The sequence below is a fragment of the Tyto alba genome, unplaced genomic scaffold (genome assembly GCF_018691265.1).
Source record: "Tyto alba isolate M040663 unplaced genomic scaffold, T.alba_DEE_v4.0 Super-Scaffold_9, whole genome shotgun sequence".
NCBI classification, from domain to species: Eukaryota; Metazoa; Chordata; class Aves; order Strigiformes; family Tytonidae; genus Tyto; species Tyto alba.
The window spans coordinates 37,038,958-37,064,566 of record NW_024881330.1 but is presented as its reverse complement, the minus strand read 5'-3'; the positions used below and the strand labels follow the sequence as shown (position 1 = coordinate 37,064,566).

Here is a 25,609-nt window from a genome sequence, read left to right as displayed (position 1 = left end):
AGGAATCATTTAAAGTATCCAAATGAAACAAATCCCAAGTTTATTTAAAATTTTGCATTTCCTGGAGGGTCAATAGAAGAGAAGTCTTTTATAATTTTGATGAACCCCGTAAAAATCGCTGTTTTATTGCCTTTTCTGAATTTTAATTTCCCCTCCAGAAAGTCTCTCCTTAGTGTTACCATTCTTCAAGCAGTGGGCTTCTGGCTGGCAGACGCTCGGCTGAATGATGAGGCAGGTTTTGCCAAGGGTTGATTATGCTGTCTCCTGTGGCTGGCACAGCTCCTGCAAGCTAGCTAAACCTGCTCCATCTTCCACATAGCAAAGCAGAGTAGCACCATAAGCTGTCCGTCATGGCTAGCTGCCTTTCTGTGAACCAAATGAAGCAAGATGAAAAATAGGTACTCTGAATTTATATTTTTTAGACATTACTTTGTCAGAGTTATTCCTTTTAGAGTATTTTAGACGCCTTTCTGTAGGAATTTAGTTCTGAGCTCAATGACTTTGTGCTACAAAAAAAAAAAAAAGTCTCCTTGAAGTTTTGCAGCTGCATTTAGGTTGGTTATCATCTCCGCAGTAAGAAGGCATTCTGGGATCGATGGGACTACTTTCAGGAGGCAGGTCAGCACAGGCTGAGAAACTAATCCTAGCTCCTCTCCAGCCTTCTGGTCTAAACTGTGCTTTTAGTCCTGCTAACTTCCCCTTTAGTCAAGGTTGCCTTCTATTTTTTAAATGGCAGTTTTATTATGTGTGTCCACAATTCACGTATTTTTGTGACACGTACTGAGGTATAAGCAAACTTTTTGTAAAATAATTTAGGATAGTAGAGTAGTTCATTTTGTGCTGACTATCATTTGAAAACAGTCACTTAATTGTTAAATATGTGAGAATTTGCCTTAAGACAGAATAAACGACATTTAGCACAAACAGGTTGTTTCTACAGTGATGATCACTTTATTTTGATCGATATTTGCCTTTCATAGGCAATCTGCTACATTTTTCTTTATTATCTCTAATGTGTTTGTGAAGGACTATAATCTAGAGCTCTCTTGCATGTTTTAAATTCTGAGACACTATTTCATTTTAAATGCAATTTGAAAATGCAGAGAAGTGCATAAAATACACTGAGGCAGATAAGATGGATCTAAGTTGTTACCAGTATGGATTTCAAGGTGGTTTTTCTATTTGGATTCCTTTTAACATTATGGACATTTAGTAGTAGGGTTGACACAAAACTCAATCACCATGTTCTGTGGAATCATCCTCTCATGCTTCAGTTCCTGAAGTATTGCCTTATCTGCACTCCAGGTCTTCGGGAGAATCTGATTCTTCCTTACAAAAACTGCCACGCTACAACAAAAACAGAATAGATCCTCTTGGACAATCTAAAATTTAAAACTTAGCTAAATCGTCTTTAATTTTTGAAGTAGAAGAGAGTTAAGTGAATAACCTGAACTATTACAAGACAGGAAGTAAATTGCAATTTCCCAGCAGATTTATTTGCCTGCTTACATGGGAAGAAGCCTTTAATGTGAAAGACTCTGCACAGGACAAGATAATGGCTGAAGCTGAGTTTTCAGTTGACTTCAGATTTTTATGTTTGTTTATGCAAGTATGACTGAACAAACAAAAGGCATGGGATACTGTGACTCTTTTGGAAATGCCATTCTCTCATCAAACAAAGAATATTTAATGGTGAAAGTGTCTCCTTGCAACATTTCCAGCCGATCAAAGGTGGCAGGATCTTATAGGAAGAATGCTTGTGAAGAGGTGCTCTGTGCAGTTTTTTAACACTGAGAAGTGTTAAAAGATGTATGGTAAAAAAAAGTGCCTTTCCCCCTCCCTCCCCCCCCCCCCCCCCCCATTGAAACTTCTTTGTTTTGCAAAAGGTAGAATAGCCACATTTTATTTTTTTGGCAGTAGATTGGATTATAGTAATCCCCCAAATAAACTACAGAAAAAAATCATCATTACCTGCTGCATGTTTACTGCTTCAGGATTAAAAAAATTACTAATATTGAATCTAATAAACCTGATTGTAACACTATTTGTAAACTACAAAAGAAGTCATTAACCAGGGTTAGGTCTGAAATATGGCTAATGTATATTTATCTCCCAGGACTGATCTTTAGCTAGATGAGTTTATGCCATCTACTTCAGCAAGTCTGTTGACAGTTTGTGTTTGAAAATACCTGGTAGAGCTGGGTTTGATTATCCTGTCGTGGGATGGTGGGTGTGTGCCAGATAAGGGAGTCGGGATGTATTTACTTTGAGGTTTGCACAACTATATAATCACAGTGGTGTCTCTTGTGAAGAAAACCTGTGTGTGCTGATGCTTAATGGATAAAAGGCAGAAGTACCTTTAACCATGGAGTATCCATTTGTGTGGTGTTGTAATACCTTCCACAGATAGTTACTTTTCAAGCCATTGTTTATAATTACTGAACCACGATAATGGAATAAATATATTTCACATGCAGAGTAATGGCTTTCTATATGTTGGAAAAAATAACACAAGTTTTGGGCTAACCTTCAGTGGATAGGTGCAATCCAAGGCCGATTTGAAAGTAGTGGTCTTTCCATGCTGGGGACATCTCAGTTTCACAGAGGTTCATAAAGGGACTAAACCTAAGTCCTGAACTCCAGTAGAGTTTTATTGTAATTGTAAAATACAATACTGTAGTTTAATGTATAAATTTCTTGCTCATTTTCTCTCTCATACTTGTTGACTGGCCCAACCTCCCTTTCCCTGCAAGATGAAGTTCTGTTCAGAAAAGTTACAGTATACGGGCACAGAGAATGCAAACTTCAATTTTACTTGCATGGAGACATATTCCCACAATAAGAACAGCTTAGAAATTGTGGGACAGTCTTGAGTTAGGCCTGTCTATACTTTTTATGCTTCTTCCTTATAGTCCTGAATGTTTTCCCTCCTTTTTAGGTTTATCATGGCCTATTTTCTTCTTTGGGTTACTTATCAGAATCAGTACATACTACCCAGCCATCACTAGTAATTATAGAGAAATCCCCCAAAAATGTTTACCCCAAAGTGACTGAATTTAGTTCTAAGTTTTTAATTGCTGCATACACTGACATGAATAATAGCTGCTCTATAGGCATTAATTTAAATGACAGCAGAAACAAATGAATACTTAATAGTGTAATTGATTTAAAAGGTGCTCAAATGTAGGTATGATTAGCTTATGATGTATGGAAAGAAAATTATTTTAAATAACATTGGCATTAAATTACATGTTGAGAAAAAGCTTTAGATTTTAATTAGACTAAGCATACATGCATCCTTTTCATTTTTTTCCTATTCACATAGCCAGAACATAATTCATTTTGATGTCTCTGACTGTGGTAACTACTAAACTAATTTGTTTCACCTCATCTTTTCTATTCAGGGCATTTTTCTAAGGGATATTTTGACTCATCTTTGGGTGTAGGATGGCTGGAATCCTAATTGAAAACTGAAAATGAATTCAATGATTTAGATTCTTTTTACTCTGGTAACATAGATACACAGTTTGCCGAGTGGCAGCTCTGTAGGTAGTGTACATGAACTCAAATTATTTTTCCTTTCAGGTGACATTAAACAAGCTGTCATGAAATAATCCATTTCTTAGAAAATTTCAATCTGTTTTCCTCTTTTACGACTCCATTTTTCAGTGTAGATGTGTGTCTATCCAGCCGATTTGCAGCCTTTCAGTAAAAATCACATCTAGTCAGAAACAAATGGACTATTGGTGATAGAAAATGATTTAACCTCTTTTGTTCAGGATGGTCTGATCCAGAAGATATTTAAAAGTTTGTATTTAATCTTCACATCAATATTGTCATGACTGATGGGAGACAGGGGATAGCAAGCAGGGGCTGGGAGCAGCTGTAGCCCCGTCTGTTTCTTGGAAACCAAATGGGTGAAACGAGGAATTCTCAGCCCAGTTGTGCTGGGAAAGCCAAATGTCTGTGCTGCCTTTCTGCTGTAATCTGTCAAGGCAGGGAATTTGTGATTCTAACTGACATAAATTTTGAGATGACGAATTTGGGTCTTTTGTTGTTCTGGCATAAAAGGGATGATAGGAAAAGAGAGGGAGTAGGAACAGATTTTGATCAGTTTACACTGTAGAATATATGGATTTGGGATTTATACTTCCCATAACAGAATGTTACGAGAGCACTGAAGGACTTTTTCCCCTAATATTTTCCTTGTTTGATTTGTCTAGGCTGATTGCATCCAAACGGCCAGACACTTTCAGTGGTCAGAACTGCTTCCAAATTGTAAACTTTAATACCATCTGCTTGTCAGCTCTAAGTATGAGGAAGAAGGGTGGATTATTACATATTGAACATACATGCTGACAATCCTTGATACCGAAACCTTATTCAGACCACCAGGACTGTCTTACTATATGAGAAATTCCCACCTTTCACATTGTTTCATCAAATTGTACAAGTTGGTTTGGTTTAAATTTGCATTTGCTTGATTTCTCTGTGCTTGGCAGCCCCATTGCTGAGGTATTTCCAGCTATGACTTTTCCATGTTACCATCTGATGTTTTGTGTGTGCATTTGTTTCTTTCGCAGCTGGTTTCCAGGACAGTTTAATTTGGTATAATGGATACGTAGTAATTCAAAAACTATATTTGAAGAGCTGGGAGAGAGCACCAGCTTGTAAATGCATGTTCACTAGTGAGTCAATTCAGCATAGCACTGTGGATGTTTTATATGATCAGTTTTGTTAGAGGATGTCATTTCCTCAATTCAGTATTTGACCAAAATGGAGATATTTGAGTGTTGTTGGTTTTTGTGTTTAGGACGTAGTAACCTTATTTCATAATCCCATGACAATAGCCATAACCAGTAATTTTTATTTAATTCTACCATTCATCAGACCTTTTACATCCCTTAAGAGAAACACAAAATCTAGTGATATCAAATTGCATATTTAATGAAATAATATACTGAAATGCAATCATGTCACTGATGCTTTTTTAACATTTTTAACATGCATTAATGAGTAAGAACGTATTTTTAAAAGAAACAGTGGATGTATCTAACCCACATTACTTCAGTACCTTACCTCGAATGTAAAATCTTTTATTAAAGAGGTGTGTGATTATAGTTAATGTCATTGCTGCTGTCATCTTGGGTGTCTTCACTACTAATTTTCCAAGATACGTTAAAAATATTACCCTTAGAATTACTATTCTTTTTTTGCCTTGAGGTGAGATCTTCAATTTTAGCCTATATGTTTCAGGATTGTACTGTAGTTGTTGTCTACCTCCATAGTAGCCTATTAAAGAAATCTTCATTGTGGTATTTTACTCTTTGTCTCTGCTTTTCCCACTCTGGCTATGTCTTTATCTACACACTTGGCAACCTTATTTCTGAATCACAGTTGGCATTGTCAAAATGTCAATGGCTCATAATGTCCACAATCAGCCATTTCATCAGTTTTTGGATAGGGAGCAGTTTGGCAGTCTTTTCCAATCACAAGATTAGTGTTTGCCCCTAATTTTTCAAGCTGACTTTCACTTAGGAGGTTCTTTTGTTAGTTTTGATTCACACATGCAGAATATGAATCTTCTGTTTTTTCAGTCGTCTGGGTTCCAAGGTAGATGGGATTTATGGGAAAGTTGGCTCAGTAACTGGTTGGTTGAAAGCTGTACTTTAAGCCCATTAACCTCTATTATACCTACAGAGAGACTTTTTACCCTTTTTCTCTGGCTTAGATTACACCTGTCAAATTAGATTTCAGATACTTTTGCTTTTTGCCATTATCAATGGGACAAAGCTTCCTTTGCAGTCTGGTCTTGAAAGTTAGATGTTTAGATTTTGGTGCTGACAAATATTATGAGCACGTACTTTATTTATTCAGTATTTCACCTTTCAAAGACAAGATAAAACCAAAGTGTTTATAATTTCTAGTCTAATACTTAACTATTATGCACCTTAATCAAACATGTAACACAAAAGATCGATAGATTTTTGCTTCAAGTTAACTCCGAGGTCAGTGTATACAAAAAACTGGGGAATAAAAATTATTTCATTACCATGGAAAATCACTTAGCTTATAAATTTTTAATGAAAGGCCATTAATAAAGCTACAGATCAAATTTAGTATCTTCTACACTCAATACTGAGAAACTTTTTACAGTCCATAAATTTACTTAAGTGGTATTTAAAACGTGTCAGGGTTGTTTTTTTTTCTTTTTCAGTAAGAAAGTAAGTGCAGACACATTTTTCCTCCTACAGATCTTCTGCTCAGCAAGATGAGTGTTTGATTGAAACATATTGTCTGTTCTGTGTGCATAATATAAACTATACAGAATCTTTTGGTCAGGATTTTGCCAAAAGGCTACTCAAAAGTATATTCTAAGTATGTGTCTTAGTTTTATTATTTTAACCTGAAATATGCAGTTTTTGTCAGGTTCTGCTGAGGTAGGATCATTTTCTGTACAGCTCATCTTTCTGATTAAAGAGCTTTGATTATTGCAGTGCTTTCATTGTGAACAGAAAAATCATCAAGCAGCGTACTGGTGCAGAATGGAGCCACTCTCACCTCTTGGATGATAGCAGCCCTCAGACATGTTGTGCTTTCCAAAAAGCACCTATTTCTACTCAGTTTTGTTGGCTTCATCTGTGAGTCTCCTATAGCTTTGGTCTTGACTGCACGAGAAACCAACTATCTGTCCTTGTCCTCACCATGACAACTGAAATCGGACGGCATGTCCAAAGTGACTTTCCCTGCTGCTTGTCTGGTGTGATGACAGGTTGTCCTACAGCAAGATCTTTAGCTCTGAAACTTTCCTGGTTGCTCTGACAAAGCAATTGCAGCCTTTTCATTAGGTTGTGGTACCATGATCAGTTTTTTGTCCTCGAGTGTTTACTTGAAAAAGATTGGCAAAGTAGGAGAGGACAGTTTATTTGGCAGAATGGCCTATTTATTTATTTTCTTTTTCTGAAAATGTCTCTTAATTTTGGAGTGAACTGCACTAATGTGCCATGAGAATAACCAAGCTAAATTAATGGCAAGAGGTCAAGATCCTGATACCAAAACTAGGGTCTGCATTAGCAGTGGAGAGTGAGAGATAACATGTGCAGAAAGCACCTGGAAAGGGATTTATACAATTACAAAAAATTATTCTTGGGTTGTCACTCTCTCATGTACTTGCCACACCATAGTTGGGTTGTGAGTTTTGTTGTTTTTTTAAGCAACAGCCAAACAAGGCAAATGCATTTGGTTGTAAGTCAGCAGGAACACTTGTTACTTTCAAAATCTTTCTACTTAAGAAACATTTTAGTGTTCAGACTAATGCCCGCATGGCTGGGGGAGGGATAGGGGGCAGGTCTGCTATGGAAACTTTTCACATATAACTTCATATAAAAAGATGATTGCTCTAAAAGCAATTACTTTAAGGAAATCACTGCTATCAGACAGCTGACTTCTGTCTCCCATTGCAGCTGCACTCTGAGCGTTACCCTGGAGCAGGCGATCATTCTGGCTCGGAGCCATGGGCTACCTCCTCGCTATATCATGCAAGCTACAGATGTCATGCGCAAACAGGTAAGATCTTGGTGTTTCCTAACAACGGGTGTTATCATTGTTACCATCAAACAAGAATGACTTGACCAAGCATTTTTTAAGCTTCATCTTAATGTTATGTAATGTCTGTGTGAGTTTTCTTAGTTCGGGTATTTTTATTGTTGACCGGAAGGTGGTTCTTCTGTCGCTTGCCTTTTTTTTTTTTTAAAAAAAAAAAAAAAATAACAGAACAGGCTGTTTTTAACCAGATACTTGCTTACTCTGTATGTGTAAATGTATCATCATTTTTACAAGGTTATAATTTTGCGTAATGATTCTTGTATAATAAGTGCTGTGGCATCACCTTACATCAGAATAGTCTGTTGAGTAAGACAATCTTTATTTTAATATATATTATCCGTAAAAATAACTTAAGATTATTAACTATTGTTAATAAGAAGTTATTAATGTACTGAATGAAGGTGAAGTGTGAGAGGGAAGGGGAGAAATAAATACTGTGGTTCTTAACTTTCCAGACAAGATTCCTGAGGACAATATGCTTATTTCAAAATAGTGTTTTTCACTCTTTGATCATAACAGAATGTTAGGAATTAAAGGCTGTTGTGGATAGATAACCACCTCAATATGAACTCTCAGTGCTAAGGTATGACAAAAAATACCAGATTAAAAGGCAGCATCAACTGAAAATGGGGGATACACTCTACTGTTTTGGCAGAGCTTTTCCTTGAATATCTTGTTATCAGATAAATACTTTCAAAAAGATGTTTGGAATCTTGGAAGGAGTTCAAAGGAGGAGCACAAATGATCTAGAGGTTGTTAGACAAGTCTTATGAAGTGAAGATTAAAGAGCTCAACCTATTCGGTTGATCAAAGAGAGGTTGAGTGGGGGCTTAATCACTCTGTGGGCATATGGAACATATGTCCCAGCCTGTGGTAGCTTTCAACCTTACAACAAAAGCATAAACAAGATACGGGATGCATTCAATCTTGAAGTGAAAAAAGATAATTAGAGCAATTAATCACAGATAAGACAAGATTCATAATTTCTGTTTTTTTAGTTTGCATCTAATTTTATTATTTTCATTAATTTTGCTGCATATTCTGTGCAGCAATCACAGTTTAGTTATGAAAATGATTAAACAGCTGTACTTTACTTCTAACTTGCTATAGACAAAAATACACATACGCAATTGTGTAGATAGCCTAAAGTCATAGATTCTGATCAATTATATGTAAGTGCTGCTACCTAACAGGGATATATCAGAGTAATTAGTCTCATTCCTTTTCATATTGGCCTTTTGTTTTATTTGGTGCATAAATTAAGTTTCTGTGGTGAATAAACACCCTCAAGGTTCTTGAATTAGACCATGTAGGTCTGCTCAGGAATTACAGCTTTAACTTGACTTGAAAAGGAAGCTACTGCTGTATAAGTGTAAACTTGCGTGTATAGGTTGATATGTGTGCTCCTGAAGTTCTAGGCGAAAGGCAAATCTGGGTATTTTGCAATCAAAAAACATGGACATATAGTTTTACATGTGTCTACTTGTAGGATATATTCTGTCAAAGGGTACATTTTCAGTGTACCATTTTAGACTGTTTTAAAAAATGCTGATTCATTTGTGGATCTTCTGTAGTTTATTAAATGAAAATGAAAGACAAAATGAAAGTAACCTGCATGGTTTTGAGCAGCTGTAACTGTACGTGCTCAAACAGAGATGTAGAAAGAAGCTTCTGGTGAGGCTGCATTCTCTGAAGTAAAACAGCAGGTGATCAATAGCTGTTAAAGATACCAATATCTCAATGCCACACACAGACACTGCAAAAAAGTCTGCTAGTATATCAAACCAGACTTTTTTCCCACATTCTTCCTCTTGCAGGAAACCACTATGGCTTTTAATAGAGTAAGAATCTTTTGTTGTAATTTTAAATCAGTCCTGGAGTTCTGTAGTAGAAATATAACCCTCCATTAAATTCTAAATGTTTTGGAGAAATTTCAACAACACACTGTGGTATTTTCTAGAAACCTGTTCTGAATTTAATTTTTAAATTATCTGTAGGATTTAACTGTCAGGAGCATAATGCAGGCCATAAAACTTGGAGGGGGAAAAAAAAAAAAGGCTTCTTGGGGGTTGATACAGAACATTTAGTTAAGGGCAATACATGTGTTTTTTACCTATCTTAATATAAGAAAAACAACCAAATGAATACTTTGTTAGCCCATTTACACCCTGAATCTTTTGTGGAATAAAGAGATTAGCCACAGGGAGGTGCAAATGAAAGGACATCTATTCCATCTGTTATTCTGGAGAAGCCAGCAAAGTTAGCTCCTAGCAATATTAGCTTTCCACAAGGGGAAATTGCCCCTCCTTGAAGCTGATACCTCTTCCAGCTTGGGGCACCAGTACTGCCTGACTGGAGAAACCGGAATGAAGGGATGACCTCAGGAAGTGTTTTTTTTCTTTCAAATTGAATGAGGTCGTGATCATGTTTAACAGGACTCATAATAGCCCTGACTGTACTGTTGAAACAATTTTCAATGTAATTGCCCTGTCAGTTATAATTAGGTATTGACAAGCACCTCTTCTGCAAGAACTAAAGAATAGACCAACCTGTGAGAGTTGGTATGAACTTGGGTCTGTGATATGGTTTTAGTTATGGTTTTCATCAGCTAATCCAGTCTAGATCAAATTTTAAAATAAAAACTTTGACAAAACGTCCCAACTATCTTTTAGTAGTTTTATTTACTCATGTATGTTTATTCATGTAAACATCCGTACCCACAAAAAGCTATGTAAAGCATCCTGACAGGAGTGTGTCTTCAGGATGCAGCAAAGTGTGGAGAGGACAGAGGCCTAGGAAAGGAGCTGCAGGAGGGCACAGGGCTCTGAGGAAGAAAGGTAACTAAAAAGCTGCTAAACAGAAAAGGCTAGGAGAGAATTTGTGTTGTCTTTTAAGTGAGTAATCATTTTTCCATGCCTTTTCATGAGTATAATACTGGCACTACATTTTGAATAATTCTCATAAAAATTGTACTGATTTAGAGCTCTTTGAGCAAGGCATAAAAAGTATCTGTTTTCTTTATGTGACTGGTTCTTGCTATCCTTAAATTAGTGTGTAGCTTGAAAATAAACCTATCATTTTTTCTCATGGCAACGAGAATACTAGTTCATATATAAGAGTCCAGATTGATGGCGGTGTCGTCTCAGAGCTGCTGGCATCTTTCACCAGTGCTCTGGCAGTACTGGTACACAAAGAGAATCATGCTGGAGCTGTGTAGCACAACTGTCCCTTATGTGTCTATGTGAGATGAACAATGTCAATATTTACATTGCGGTATCCTTAAGAATAATATTGGAGAAGTATAAATTAACAGTATATCAAAACCGAAATGGTATAATGGTGCACAGTGGAGACAAAGATATGCCATGTAGCAACTTACTAGTAATTCTTGGGGGCTTTTCCTCAAAAGAAATAAGAATCTGCTGGTTGTAAGGAAGGTCTAATTTGTCCTCCTGCTGAACAGTAAATTACATGGTTGTATAAAGCTAGACTCCTTTTTAAATCAAAGCATTTGATTTATTATGTGAGCAAGATACTAAAAATTAATTTGTCTAGTGAGTGATGCAAGTAAAAATAGGCTGGTTTTGCTCTCAGAGGTAGTCACAGCACTGACGTTCAGGATCTACATGTGATTAATTTAGTTAGTTTTCCCATGTATATGTATATTCTGGCTCTCAGTTTTCTTAATCATATGCCATTCTCAGCAGTCTGTCATGCTGGGGTTTCTTTATAATGATAAAATCTTAGAAAACAGCACTGAGGAAAGGACACTAAAAGTGATGAAGGTCTGGACTCAACATGTCTAACTTTGTAACCAACACTGGGTCAGCTATTCTTATGTAATTCATGACAGATACTTGTTGTACCTGGTTTTAAACCTCCAGTAGTGGAGACTCCTGCACAGCGCTTCCCAAGTGGACTGTTTCAGAGCTTTCTCAACCTTTTCCTTAGGATGTTGTACTTAGTGCCTCATTTGAGTATTTTTTTTCTTTCTTTTTTTTTTTTTTTCCTTTTTGTGTGTGTGTGGGTTTTTTTTTTTTTTTTTCCCCCTCTTCAATTTAGGTCCCCTGTTTTCTGTTCAGTATACTGTAGACCTAGAGACCAGTTTTTACCCCATAAAGAGATCTTCCCAAACAGATTTTACTACTTTTTAGCAGCAGACTTCTAGTATTTTGAATGTTTCCAGAGATGGGTCTTCCACAACCTGTCTGGGCAACCTGTTCCAGTGTTTCACCACCCTCGTCGTAAAGAATTTCTTTCTTATATCGAGTCTGAATCTACCTTCTTTTAGTTTAAAACCATTACCCATTGTCTTATTGCTAGAGGCCCTACTAAAAAGTCTGTCCTGAATTTGATTATCATCTCCCCGGTAAGCCATGATTTGTATAGATAGAAGAACATCAGTTCATCTGATCTTTCTTTCTTTTTTTTTTTTTTTAGTTGTGTTTTCTTACCTAATTCTCCCTATTCTCCTCTGCAATCTTTTCAAGTTTTTGTTAAAGATGAGCAGTAACTGTGAAGAATTACAAAAGGATCTTACAGTACTTCATGATTGAGCAATAAAATGGCGGATGAAAATCAGTGTCGGTAACTCTTCTGTGATACACACAGAGGGAAGAAACAAACCCTAAGTTCACATTCAAAATTATTTACTGTGAGCTTGCCATTACATCTCATGTTCAAGACCTCAGGATATGATAGAAAACATCAGTTCAATTCTCAGTAGCTGTTAATAAAGTAAATCTGAAGTTATAATGGTTTAGGCATGCTATCATGACCCTTCATTTTGAACTATCTGTTGTTCTGACCCCTTCCATAAGGGTATACGTAATGGAAAAGGTTCAGAGAGGGTCAGAAAAAAATGATCAATAATTGGGAAAGGTTTTATAGACAGGACAGACAGACAAAATCATCTAGGATTATTCAGTTTCATGAGTGAAGGAGGATATGACAGAGGTCTGAGGAACATCTGGCATGGATAGGGGCTCACCATTGTCCTCACCAGTGCAGAGCTAAAGGCATCAAATGAAAGTGGCAGATTCAAGCCAAGAGAAAATAGTGGTTCTTGACACAACAAGCTAAGATTATACCCAAGATGTGGATCTCCTTCCACAGGGAGAGGTTAGTGATGTGAAATTATTTGCAGGTTCAAGATGAGATGGGAAAGAAGAGAATCACTGAAATTGATTGTATACATACTTGCTGCTGAACAGAGGCATTATTGTGTGACTAATAATTGAATTCTGGAGGAGTTTCTGGGGAAAGATGTATGTTTATCATGGTCTGTAGTCATGTGTCTTTTGCAACTATCAGAGACAAGCTTACTGATCTAGATGTAAAGCTAGTAAAATCACTTTTATATTCTGCCGTCAGTTTTGTAGGTATTCCAATTATTTTCTCTATCTTTACCGCTTTTTTTTTTTTTTTCTCCTAAAAGAAATGTAAGGACACAGTGTTCTTTGTGGCACATGTTGATTTATATAAACTCTGAGAACCTCTGTTATTTTGTCCTGAATTTAGGTAGTAAAGCAGGAGAAATAAAGGGAGAGTCAGTGTATGTATTATAGACAGAAAAAGTAGCTTCCGTCTCCTTAAAAATGTTAGAAAACATAGAAAGTGTAAGTCTAACAGATATGTTTCTTTATGATGGCTACTTTACATTAATAAAACTGCACTTTAAAAGACCTCATATTTTAAAGCTAAGTTCTACTAGTTTATTTGCAGAAGGGTCTGCGTTTTTCACTATCATGGTACATGAACATTGTGCATGTTTTATCAACCTCCTCCTTACTGGATGAGTCAGTAAGATGAGTACTTTCATTACTGTTTTTCAAAAGATCAACTGAGGTACAGAGAGCAGGTTTTCTAGTTGACCCTGCTTTAAGCAGGGGTGTTGGACTAAACAATCCCGGGAGGTACCTTTCAACCTCACTGTTTTTTTGTGATTCTGTGATTAAGAAGGAAGATCAGGACTTGCATTTTTGTAATCCTAGTTTAGTGCCTCAATTTATGCCATTTTTTCTAGATTTAACTAGAGACCTATTTATAGGAAATAATCTGTAATATTTGTTTGTTCAGAAGGAAGTGACATTTCAGAAAACACCTTTGTTATCCACGCCTTCTACAAAGAATGGTGACAAAAAACCCCAAAATTGAAACGGGGTGTGTTCAGATTGTTTTAAACCTTAGCTGTTAATTTTTTATAAAGTCTTTTTATGCTAGTAAGGTATACATGTACACATTTATTTAATGACAAGTGGAAAGATCTCGTCTTTTTTCTGCCTATTTCTCTAAGTTGAGAATTAATGTACTGCTTTGACTTGTTCCCCACCTTACAAGAGGAGAGTTGTTTCAGGACATGGAGCACGTGTATGTATTAATTATAATCAATAGTTATGTTTATCTAGAAAGCTTAGAAAACCTTTTAACTTGTGTTGGAATAAATGAAGCAAAATTCTTGTTTTTCTTTCACAGGGTGCAAGAGTACAAAACACAGCCAAGAATTTAGGAGTGAGGGATCGAACGCCACAGTCTGTGCCAAGGTAACTGATTGTTTCTGTCCTAGACCATGATTTTGTCTAGTTTGTGCCAAGTTCTGTCCTAGCTGCTCAAAAGCTAACAGTAAACATTGACTATATTGTGCACTAACTGGTAAGATTTGGCCTTTAATATACATAAAATCAATTATGTTCTTAGCCATACAATTTTACTTAAAGTAATTAGTTGCAGAAGTTCAGGCTATGTAGCACTTCAAAATGCGCCTGGTTTGGAAAAATGAAACCTAGTTTATGTTAATTATGAAAACACTGGAGTAAGTCCTTCATCACTTTCGATGTTTAGTGGTTTTAGGGAAATACTCATAACTAAATCCATAACCCTGTTTTAATGAGATACTGTACTGCAGTATCTCAACAAAAGCTTTTTAATGCTGTGAGGGATTGCAGGTACCTGAAATGTTTCTTAGCAAGCACAATACTTATAAATGGAAATAACCGAAAAACAGTGTTCTTAATTTTATTTTACAGTGGTTTTATTAACCCAGCTCTAATTTAAACTTTTTTTTTTATTTTTTTTTTTTTACCAATTTAAACATAATGGTTTTTGTTGACTAACGATCACACATTGAATGAGATAAACAGATATGTGGACTACATAGCAGACCCATTGTGGTTAAATTGCAGTAAGGAAACAGGGAATTAGTAATACCCAATAGAGGTAACTGTGTGAGTGAGCACATGTGCTATCCATAGCTTCACAGAAAGACTGTCCTCTGGGTTCTAACCACTAATACTCAGGAACTTTTTCTTACACAATTTGCTCCCCTTTTCTCAGCAGTTCCAGTTTCTCCCAGTAGGGAATCGGGCTACTGTTCATAATTTGTTTATACCAAATCACTGCACATTGTTCCACGCCTGTGCTCGATCTGATTCTAGAAAAAGGCTGTACCTTAAGTGTACAAGGTATGAGTAAATCTGAGTAGCAGCTGCTGTTCTGTTGCTGACTAGCAGTATTTTTGGAGCTTATATGCATCTTGCATGCCCCGTAAAGGAGATTAAATAAGATCCAACAAAAGTACTCATTCTAGAGTAAACCCATCACCAATAAAATCATTGCCTTTACCATCTGATTAGGGTGCCCATTCTCACAGTAATGATTAGCTTAGAGGCAACCCAGGACCAAAATTGCCTGGCCAACTGTCTTGCGCTGTGGGAACCTAAGGCAGTAAAATAACACTTTGTTACAGTAAAAGCTGTGAGAAGCTTTTTCATATTTTGTACAGTATGATTTTGGCCTTACATGGACCCCTTCATGACAAAATTCTGGAGACAGTGAAAGAATTGTTGCGAACCACACTTTTCCCACCTCTAAATGACAGAACATGTATCTAGATTCAGAGCTTTTGTGATAAAGTAAAAACCTGAGTTCTTAAAAAGAAAAACTGAGTCATGAGACATTCTTTGGCTTTGAATCAGTTGAGAAAAGACCACCTCTTTCCAGTTGACACTCCCACAACATAGCAATGAAAAGCTGAAAAAAATTCTGGTATAGCTCCTAGAACATAGAACAGACAGATGTATCCACCATGCTTGCCAGTCAACAGCAACAACAATGTCACAAGAATATCTCACTGACCTCAGTGTTTGGGGCATTTGGTGTACCATTAGAGAGATAAGTCATGTAAGTCAGAATAGTCATCAGCAGGAGTGATATATTTGATGTATAGGTTTTGATATATGTGGGATCTCAGTTCTTTGCCTTGAAAATAATTTTACCATTACATTTGGTTCCATTTAACATCCCTTGACAGCGTTGTCAGTTCTCTGCAGTTGCCACTGTTCTCTGCCTTTTCCCAGCTGATCTGTTTGTACCATCTCAAATAGTTGTTCCATATATATTGACCCAGAACAGGCTGTTTCTGCTCTATGCTGTCTTCAGCACTATAGCTCCCTACGGATTTATGCAGCCTTGTTAGTTTGCTTCAGAATTTTCCCCTACATTACTTGCTCTGAAGACAAGTAATCTTAATGATTACCATTTTAACCTGAAGAACACACAGACCTTGGTACTTGGGGCTGAGCTTTTCTGCACATTGTTCCATGTAAATTAGATTTGCTAAAACATCATCAAGAACTAACCCCACTGCAAATACTTAGATGAGATTCTGACAGTACTTTTATCTGTCTTTTCCCAGCTTTGAATATTGCTGCTTTATCACACCAGCAGAATCAAATAACACAAATAACCTCTGTTTATTTTTCTCTGCACATTTGTCTGAATAAAGATCAGGCTATCCTATTCTCTCATTGGTATACAAATATGAGATATCTGTGTATTGCCTTATATATGGCTCCTAATAAATACATCGGTGTCTGCACAATGTGACCTTAAATGATCACGTTTCTGAATCTGCCAGATGACAGTGTGGAAGAGCCCAGTGATCTTCAGAACCCATTATGGTGGAGGCTTGAAAGCAGGTTTGCAATTTCTGTTTGGCTGACAGAACTGATGATCCCCTGTTCTTATCATCCAGAAACAATGCTGCTTGATAAACCCTTCTAGTGAGATTCAGAGAAAAGTTAGTTAGCCCACAGTCATTGTGCATGGTCAGTGTCCCATGGGTTTTAACTTCTAAGGGAACTGAAATCGGAGAACGGCAGCAGCTATCCTGCCCTGCTTGCATAGCCATAGAACACTTTTTCTGACAAGATGTGTCTAGATGTTCAAGAGGCTTTCAGTACTCATGGGGGGCAACCATACATACCGTGCATCACATAATTTCAGCAGCAGAGTATCATGCCAAGAAGGCACTGGCCCATTGACCTTGAATTGTTTGTGGAGCCCAGCCACATGTGCAGATTTTTTTCTGTGTTGGTTTGTAGTATGATTTTGAAATTTATCATTAGTTAAAATGGAGTTATAAATTAATGTCATGTTCAGCAGGCAAATTTGCAAAGTATACTTGGAAAACTCTGATACCCTGAGTATCTTAAATATCCCTAGCCCCTAAGCCACTGGACGATTCACCACCCTGACTGTGCCAGACCTACCAAACCTGCTATTTCTATTGCTTTGGTATTTCAACACCAGAGATTCTTCATGTTAAGTATTAATGCACGTGCTGTGTTAATGTATCTTCATATTTGGCTTCTGATGCTTTTTCTCCTTTCCATGCCATACTTGGTCTCTTCTCATTGCTGTTCCTTCAATGATACACTTTCCCTGAGGAAAATATATAATCTCCAAATGAGATCATGTCTATTGCTCATTTTAATTGCTGTGGTTGCAGGGGAGGTACTGTATGCTGGATACTTACAAAACAGAGCCTGAGGTCAGAATGATTGCCATTTATTTTCTGTATTCCTGACATTAGGGTGAAATTTCAAACACTTGCTAATAACCAAGTCCCTGCAAAAGGTTTTAAAAGAAGTTAAAAACCCTTTATAAATGGAGTGGCTATTTCAGTCTGTACTGAGGTAGTAATTTGAACCAAGTCTTAGTGGTCTTCACTTCATACGTGTAGAAATGGCTGGGGGAGAGAGTTTAAAATCTTCATGCTGGTGTGTCACATGTTTGACATCTGTCCTGGGTTCCTCAAACAACATCAGTTTTATAGGGAAGTGTGTTAGAGTGAAGTCTGGCTGTGCCAAAACAAACCAAAAATGGAGGCAGTTGTATTCACCAAGCAGCAACAACTGGTAATCGGATTAGTGGAGACTTAGCCTTCTCCAGAACGGGGTCTTCAGTGCAGAAATATGAAAACTTGACTAAACTGGAATGTCTATAAGATTGCTTATAAATGTGTGTTTTTATGATACCACTTTCATTGTAAACATTCATGCTTGTAAATAAGATTTTACTGGTTTTATATCAGTGTCAGACTGAATTCAGTACCTTTTGTTTTGCAATGCAGGAAGACTTAGATTTAGTTTGCGTTCCTTAAATTTACCCATTTTAATAATGACCAAGCTCTCAGAATAATAATTGCTTTGTTTTTTGTCATTGTCAGATTATACAGGCTATGCCAGCCACCACCACCTGTTGGAGAAGAATGAGGAGAACTGCTCCAGAAAATAATCCAATAATGGCCTTTAGGATACTGGGACTATATGACAAAATCTAACGCACTATAGCAATATATGCCTGGGGCCTTGATAAATATAAAACCCCCACACCTTTACTCAGGATAAAGAAAGAAATACCCTAAATATTCTCTGTTGGCATTGAAAAAATGACTTCCCAAAAGCATTTCTGGAATCTGTGCACTCCAGCTTTACACTAGTAGAACAGAAGTCTTCCTTGGGAATTTTACACTGGAATCAGATTCATGTGATGTGTCTTGTTCAGCCACATGACAGGTATATCCAGCAGCTTGAAAACAAGTATCTTCTTCAGAGAGAATGACTTATACGCCATACAGAATGCATTCTTGTGGAAGGAATAAAAGCATGGATAAACTAAGCTTGATTATGAGCATGCACATCATATGGGGCCCTTTGCACTGATAATACCTTTTTTCCTGTCACTGTCATAATTTCTCAAAAGGATGACATTACTGTTTCAAGGATATAATGTAAGTGAGGTTTAAAGATGGAAAACTCGTCTCAGAATTGTGTTTAATGGCTGCAGGCAGACTGCTGCTGTGAACGTGTGCTTGTAATCAGTAAACTCAGCCAGGTCTTAAGCAGTTTGTTGTCATACTCCTTTAGAAGAAGTACCTATATGGCGTATGAAGTGAAGTTTTGTCCTTTTTCAATTGCCATTATAATGAAGGAGAAGGGTAAGTCTGATCTTCATCCATAGTTAGAGTGAACTTCTGACTCTGTCTGATGGATGTTTCCTGTTTTCATGCCTTTGCATTTCAGAGTTTTCCAGTCTTGTGTATATTCTTGTATAGTACTATACTAGCAAGTCTACATAAGGCGAGGATGAGGCAGTGTTGTTATATTTAACTGGAAATGTCTGTGGTTTAAGTTGAAGCAGTTTGGGGCTTTGATGTTTTATGCTACCATTTCCCATATCTTGTCGGAATTGTTTTGTATAGCATTTCCATTCTTTGGAGTGGTAATTGTTAAGATTTATTTTGAAATTGTACTGAGTATTTAGAGGGCCCAGGGAAAATATGTTTGTGTTTGACTGTTTTTGGCCAAAGTATTTTCAGATGAAATGCCCCTAAATGAGGTTTCATGTGTGAACATACTAAAACGAAAACTATATTCTGAAATAGTTCTACCTATAGCAGTAGCTACACATTCTATTAGAGCAGGACATATACTGTCTGAGTAAAATTTATTTTTTTGTACAACAGTGGTCCATAGTTATGCTGTAGCTATCAAACCTCACAACATAATTGTTGTCATATTATGTAGTTATTTATGAAATCTTCAACAAATATATTAATCTGCAATGAAATAAGTGAGAATTCAAAATGAGCTGTACTCTTGCAGAGAGTGTTTCTATACAGGATGTCTAGGGGACTTGTTACTTTTCTCCAAAGGAGGAATTAGAGCTCCTACCTTTTCCAGTATTCTTAATGTTTTTACACAGACTTTAACTTTGCTAAGAAAATAAATATTTTTACATATCCACAGATATATATGTCTGCACATGTATGTGAGTTTCAATATGTAAATATTTATATAGTTATATCAATTACTGGTCCAATCTTAAATATAGAATGTTTGCCTTAAAATGTGACCAAGACATGCAATAATGAACACTTCAGTAACAATTTCGCCTTTCTGCTTTGAATTTTACACTCTTTCATAGTTACTGGAAGCTGTGGGACTATAATCTTTGATTAAAACAAAACAAAAAACAAAAAACACATAACAAAGTTTTATGCTTTAGAAACTTACTCTTTTTGTCTAGGATGACCTAAGGCTTGTATATAAGAGTCACGATTTCTATAGTTGCTATTCTAGTCAGGATCTCATACTTTTGTATGTGTTTTATTCAGAGAGGCAGTATTGGCTAGGGTAATTCCCGCTCCAGGCAAAAGCTCCAAAAATGTTTCAGCTTCTGCTTTTTTAGACATCAGGAGTACAGAGAAGCTGTAACCTCCTCATGCCAAGGATGGTGCCGGTGTCAGCCCTGGCTGTAAGCTCGCGTTTTCCTGTGAGATTTGCCCACATGAGTTTTGGTTTTTTACTACGAGGCAAGGCAGCTGTCAGGTGCATGAAGCTGCTAATCCTGTATAATATAAAATAACCTGGAGGACAAAATCTGTTGCATGCACGCACATTATTATAACTAGGCATCACTTTTTTTTATTGCATTGAAAATGGTAGGAGTGCAAATATGCCAAAATAGTCTTCTTGTGTAATATGGGAATTATCTCATTTGTTTTGTTGTTGAAAGCATGGAGTAATAGACATTTCTAAACACGATGCGACAAATAGTTCTGAGCCAGTCACTAGACCAGATTCTTTAGGTATTGTTTCATGAATGTGCAACAGAAATCTTGACCTGTTTTTTTGTGGGTTTTTTTTTTTTTTTTTTTTTTTGTTTTTTTTTTTTTTTATCTAATTTTTGGTTCTTTATTATTCCACACACACACACACTCCAGAGGCAGTTTTCAAAAACTTATTTAGTGCTGTTAGCTCCACTGATAACCCATACTGCAAAATAAAGCCTGATATCATAGGGGCTGAGAAACTTAAACCCTGGTTTTCTGGGGTTACAGGTAGCATGTAAAGATAGGATTTCCAGAGGAAACTGGGCATAAATGTCCCACTGACTGTCTGTGGAAAGTGAGTGTCTAATTTCTCAAAATTTCTTCTAAAAGCCCGAGTTCACTTAAAACATTGTGCAGCTTTTCAAACTGCTTTTCTTCTTCCTCTGTTTTTGGAGCACACTGCACATTCTAACATGTCTGACTTCTAATAATGTTAAATGGACCTTTAGGAAACCCATTCTTAAATTATAAATTTACTTATGTTCATTATTAAAGCTATTTATCTTGTTTAGTATATGTAGAGGTTGTATTTGTTCCTTATGCAAGGTGCACTTGCAGAGTAAAAAAAAAAAAAAAAAATCCATTCTTATCACAGTCTGTTTATCCTCTCATAAATTTTTAGACTTACAGATGACAAGAAGAGATGACCAAGAGTGATGATTTACAAGAACTGTAATACCCATAGCTTGTTAAATCTTTGCTTCTACAGCAACAGATTATGCAGCCTATTTTTACAATGTCTTGTACTGGTTTAGGGAAAGCATTCTGTATGCAATTTTTACTTTTTCATCCAAGACAAGTGTAATTCTTCTGGGAATAAATTCAAGGATCTGGAGACATACAATACCAAATACTGACTACCATGATTCAGTGGTAGTCTAGAGGGGATGTATTAGGAGATTTAACAGCTGGGAAGGGATGGTTAAGGGCAAGGAACAGCTAAGTTGCTATGGGGTTCGTGCTTGGAGAAAATTTACCATTTTTATTTTAAGATAGAGCTGATGATGTCTGGCCTATCTTTGTAACCATCATCTATGAATAATAGTCTTTAATCTGTGAAATTAGCATTGATGCAGTCTAGTTACCCAAATTAAGTATTTCATAACACTTCTTCTTCTTCTAGATTGTAAATGTAAATGAATACCAAAATGCATATATTACTGTTTCTAAATGTCAAACATTTTCGTGTTTAGGGATCCATTTTAAAGTAAACATTCCTGCTATCAGCTGAACCAACCAGCCAATTTTATGTCCACTGAGAGAGTTGCAATCTTCAGTGGCTTTTTAGATAGCTTTCACGCAGTTTTAACAAATGCATCAGGTTTTGGGATTGTTTTTTGTTTGTTTTGATGCAGTCAATAAGTGGTCAAAACAGCTCTTCTGCTGTTTTAGAGCCAACACAATTAAACTTAAGTTGATGAGGATTTATAGTAATCATACTTCACTTCATTTGTTAGAATCCCCTAATGGAAAAAAAATGAACCAGTTTTATCGATCCGGTTTTACCCAGAGAAATTCACAAGCAAACATCAATGATTTTTTGTTTTATTAATTCATTGTCAGATGTAGTATATATATATATATTTAAGACAATTGCCTGAATGTGAGTATACACATTGTGGTTAAGCATGATGCTCAAGAAAATAAAGTACCTTTCATTTATTTTCATTTAAATTGTGAAATCAGTAACGGTAATAGATAGACATATTGTTCCATACTTTTTACTTCAGAGCTACTTCATGGATATGTCTGCCAGCATTTTATGCATATTTTGCACCATTTTCGTTTAACATTATGAAAAGAGGAGAGTTTCTCAAGCTAATGCATTGCCTTCTGTATTCTATCTCTGTACTTGTTGATAAATGCAGGTAGTACTTTTCTGATTGTACTCCAGCAGTACACTGGCATTGGTAAATTAGATGCAGAGTACATACCTGTCTCAGGATACCTAGATTTTTCATCATTAGGTTTTGAAGTATAAAAAGAAGTATCTTTTTAGTAGAACTCATATTTTTGTATGCTGACAACTGTGTAGGGTTTATATATATATATATATATATATATATACACACTCACTGTATATATCAATCAAGTTTTCCTAAAGAAAATGTATTATTAAGAATGTTTCCCTTTTCCTACTAGCAGATGTGGGATAAGTTTTCCTGTTATGTATGTATAAATGAATATACAGCATGCACAGTCATGCAGATGTTAACACCAGTGAGAAATTTCAGACTGCCCAGAAGCCAATCAAGTATTCATTTCTTATGTTCTTCTCCAGAAATAACATCTGCATGCTAGAAATACTGTATGGCTAGAGTGGAACTACTTTAGAAATAACTTCTGCTTCAGTTTGAAAGTCCAATATAGTGTTCAAAGAAGCTGGGACATTTCTGCAAGTACTTAGATTTGGACTTTCATGGGAATATCCACAACTTTTGTGGGGGTGTGTGTTCTATCTGTACCATGTGCCAGATTTAATAAGGCTGCTTAGTCTTTTAACTTTTTAACATGCTGTATATAGTGTACGTATCTGGTTATACTTGTGTTACACTTTAAAAATGAGCTTAATTTCTGCATTGAGTATTGCACACATTTTTCCAATGAAGAATATATTGTTTGTAACGTCTCATTAAGCACAAGAGAGCATTACTGCTTTGAAATATTATGTGTAAGTACAGCCATACACAGAATCTGTCAGTGAGCTTTTGTTTGAAAACAGTCAAACTAGGAGCTCTGTGGGTAGTTGAGTTTGTTAGAAGCAACCTCTGGAATTTAATGTTAAATATCCTTGAAACATGGATTTTAATTACCTTTTCCTTTTTTTGTAAAGTGCCTGTGTAGCATACTTTGGATCAGTTGCTATATTGATTAAGGATTAAACTAATACTGTGTACTTTTAGATCTATGGTTTATTTTTTTAGTCTCTGTATTAAAGACTGGAATGGTAACAATGTATTACAGAATGTCAGCCAGCAATAAAACCATTCATAATATGGCGACTGCAAACCTCTTTATTTGTAAGCAAGAAATAAATTGAGGGGGGAGGGGGCTGGGGATCTTCAACCCTTTCAGTATGGCTGTCCTATCAATTCTGCTTCAGGAGAACAGAAATTAAACTTCTCAAAATAAACATTTATAGTAAGAATCTCTTCTGAGAACCCAGGCCCAATTTAGGTTCATTGCTGAAGATTAAAGTGTACCTTTATAACCAGTGGAAAACTGAAGCCTATGTGAGCAGTAGTCCCTAGCTCTGGGCAGCTGTATTTTGTGAACTCTGGAAGAAACATGGGCATGAAAATCCCTTTCTGGCCCCATGGTGTCATTACTGCCCCACGAAGGTCCAAACCATCCACCGTTTCTGGCACACCCTTGTCTGAAGACTGAAGTGCGAAGTGCTCATCTGCTTGCTGCTGTGCACAAGGATAATCTGACGAGCACGACGTGGAGTGTTGCACTCCCTGTGCTAAAAAAACACCTGTAAGTGACTGATCCTTTAGAGGGGTTGGGAGCTAGCTCCTAGCTAGCGTTGGGATGCCAGAGGTTTGAGGAGTTGAGCTGAATGTTTCTTTCATAGGACTGAAAGCTGATGAAATATTAGACCTCGCTGAACAGTTGCCTCTATAGGGAAGAAGCTCTGATTTCTACATGGCTGTTGTGGTCAAGACCAGGAGGAACAGTGGAGGCAGGGACAAAAGCAGCTACAGTGGTTTTGTAAAATCCATCTTCTGCTAGCAGGGAAGAGGGTGAGGATGGAAGTATTTCTGGATAACTAGACTTCAAAAGATAGATTACCTTTTTTTTTTTTTTTTTCCCTGTTTCTTCTCTCCCAAGTATTCCTCTCTCCATAATTTTGTCAAGGAAGGCAGCATGGAATTTTGCAGAAGTACTGAGAAGCAGAAGTGACCAGCTGATTTCAAATATGGCCTGCTTTTCAACCATTGTAAGTGAAGTTTGTTTTTTTCAGTCTCTTCATTTCTGTGGTCTTGACTTGCTGCCATGAATACATCAGAAATAAAGTCCAAGGAATTATTTTCTTGATCACTGTACACAATGGGAACAAATAATGCTTTGAAACAAATTCTGAGAAATATATCAATTACACCATAGTAGCACTTGGGTGTTCAGTAATTTCTCATCTTTCTTGAGAAAGTATTGCTGCCATCATGATATGAAAGTCAAAAAGTCTGCAAAAGGAGCATGATACACTTCAGAGGTCATATAAGGCACTGTTTGAGTCCATGGTTCAAAAAAGATAATGTATCTTTGCCTCACATCAAAGTATGTGTCAGATAATCTTTGAAAGTTAAGACACTTCCTTTGAAATATTACTCATAAACTTACTTATACTACGTATTTGATTGCAGTATTTTATAGCTCATTATGTCATGCAGAAACAGGATAGATGATGCTTATACTAATGATGTGGAATTACTAATAATTACTTTATTCTGGCTTATGGAAATCTTAATTCTCTGAAACTGCCTTCCCAGAGAGTATTTGATTTCCCCCCCCTGCCCCATCCTGGGTTTGAGTGAGTGGTGAAATTTTTTGCCAGCAGGGGAGGGGGCTATCGGGGCGGCCCCCTCTGAGAAGCTTCTTGAAGCTCCCCCAGCTCCAAATCAACCCCACCTCTGCACCAAGGCAGAGCAAATCAGCTGCGCCTCTGCGATAATGTATTTCAGAAGGGACATGGTGACGTGCAGTCAGACTTGTGAGGAGGAGTTGCTGCAGCTGCATAAACACCAAGGTCAGTGGAGGAACGGAGGAAGAAAGGAGGGGGGAGGTGTGCCGGAGCAGAGACCCCCCTGTATCCTGTGGTGAGATGGCAGGGCGGCCCCCTCAGCCACCCATGGAGAGCTACGGTGGAGCAGACACTGATTTATGGCCTGTGAGGCGTTTAGCGTGGTTGATCAAGGTGACTGCACCCAAAGAACGCCGGGATCTTGTGGGAAAAAGTAGACCCCACTGCTGTAATTCAGCGCTGGGAGGATTGCAGCATGGGGGGGAGTCCCACGCCGGAGCAGCTCGGGAAGGGCTGCAGCCATG

At 37.0% G+C, this 25,609-nt stretch overlaps 1 protein-coding gene across 1 annotated transcript in view; it reads left to right on the top strand.

Annotated features, from left to right (window-relative positions):
• PREX2 (phosphatidylinositol-3,4,5-trisphosphate dependent Rac exchange factor 2) overlaps positions 1 to 23,550 on the top strand; it is a 185,725-nt gene extending 162,175 nt beyond the window's left edge. The window contains exons 39-41 of the mRNA XM_032995111.2: positions 7,464 to 7,566; positions 14,080 to 14,147; positions 18,113 to 23,550. Coding sequence (XP_032851002.1) covers positions 7,464 to 7,566; positions 14,080 to 14,147; positions 18,113 to 18,158 — 217 coding nt within the window. The 3' untranslated portion in view covers positions 18,159 to 23,550. The remainder of the gene's footprint in view (positions 1 to 7,463; positions 7,567 to 14,079; positions 14,148 to 18,112) is intronic.
• The last annotated feature ends 2,059 nt before the right edge of the window (positions 23,551 to 25,609 follow it).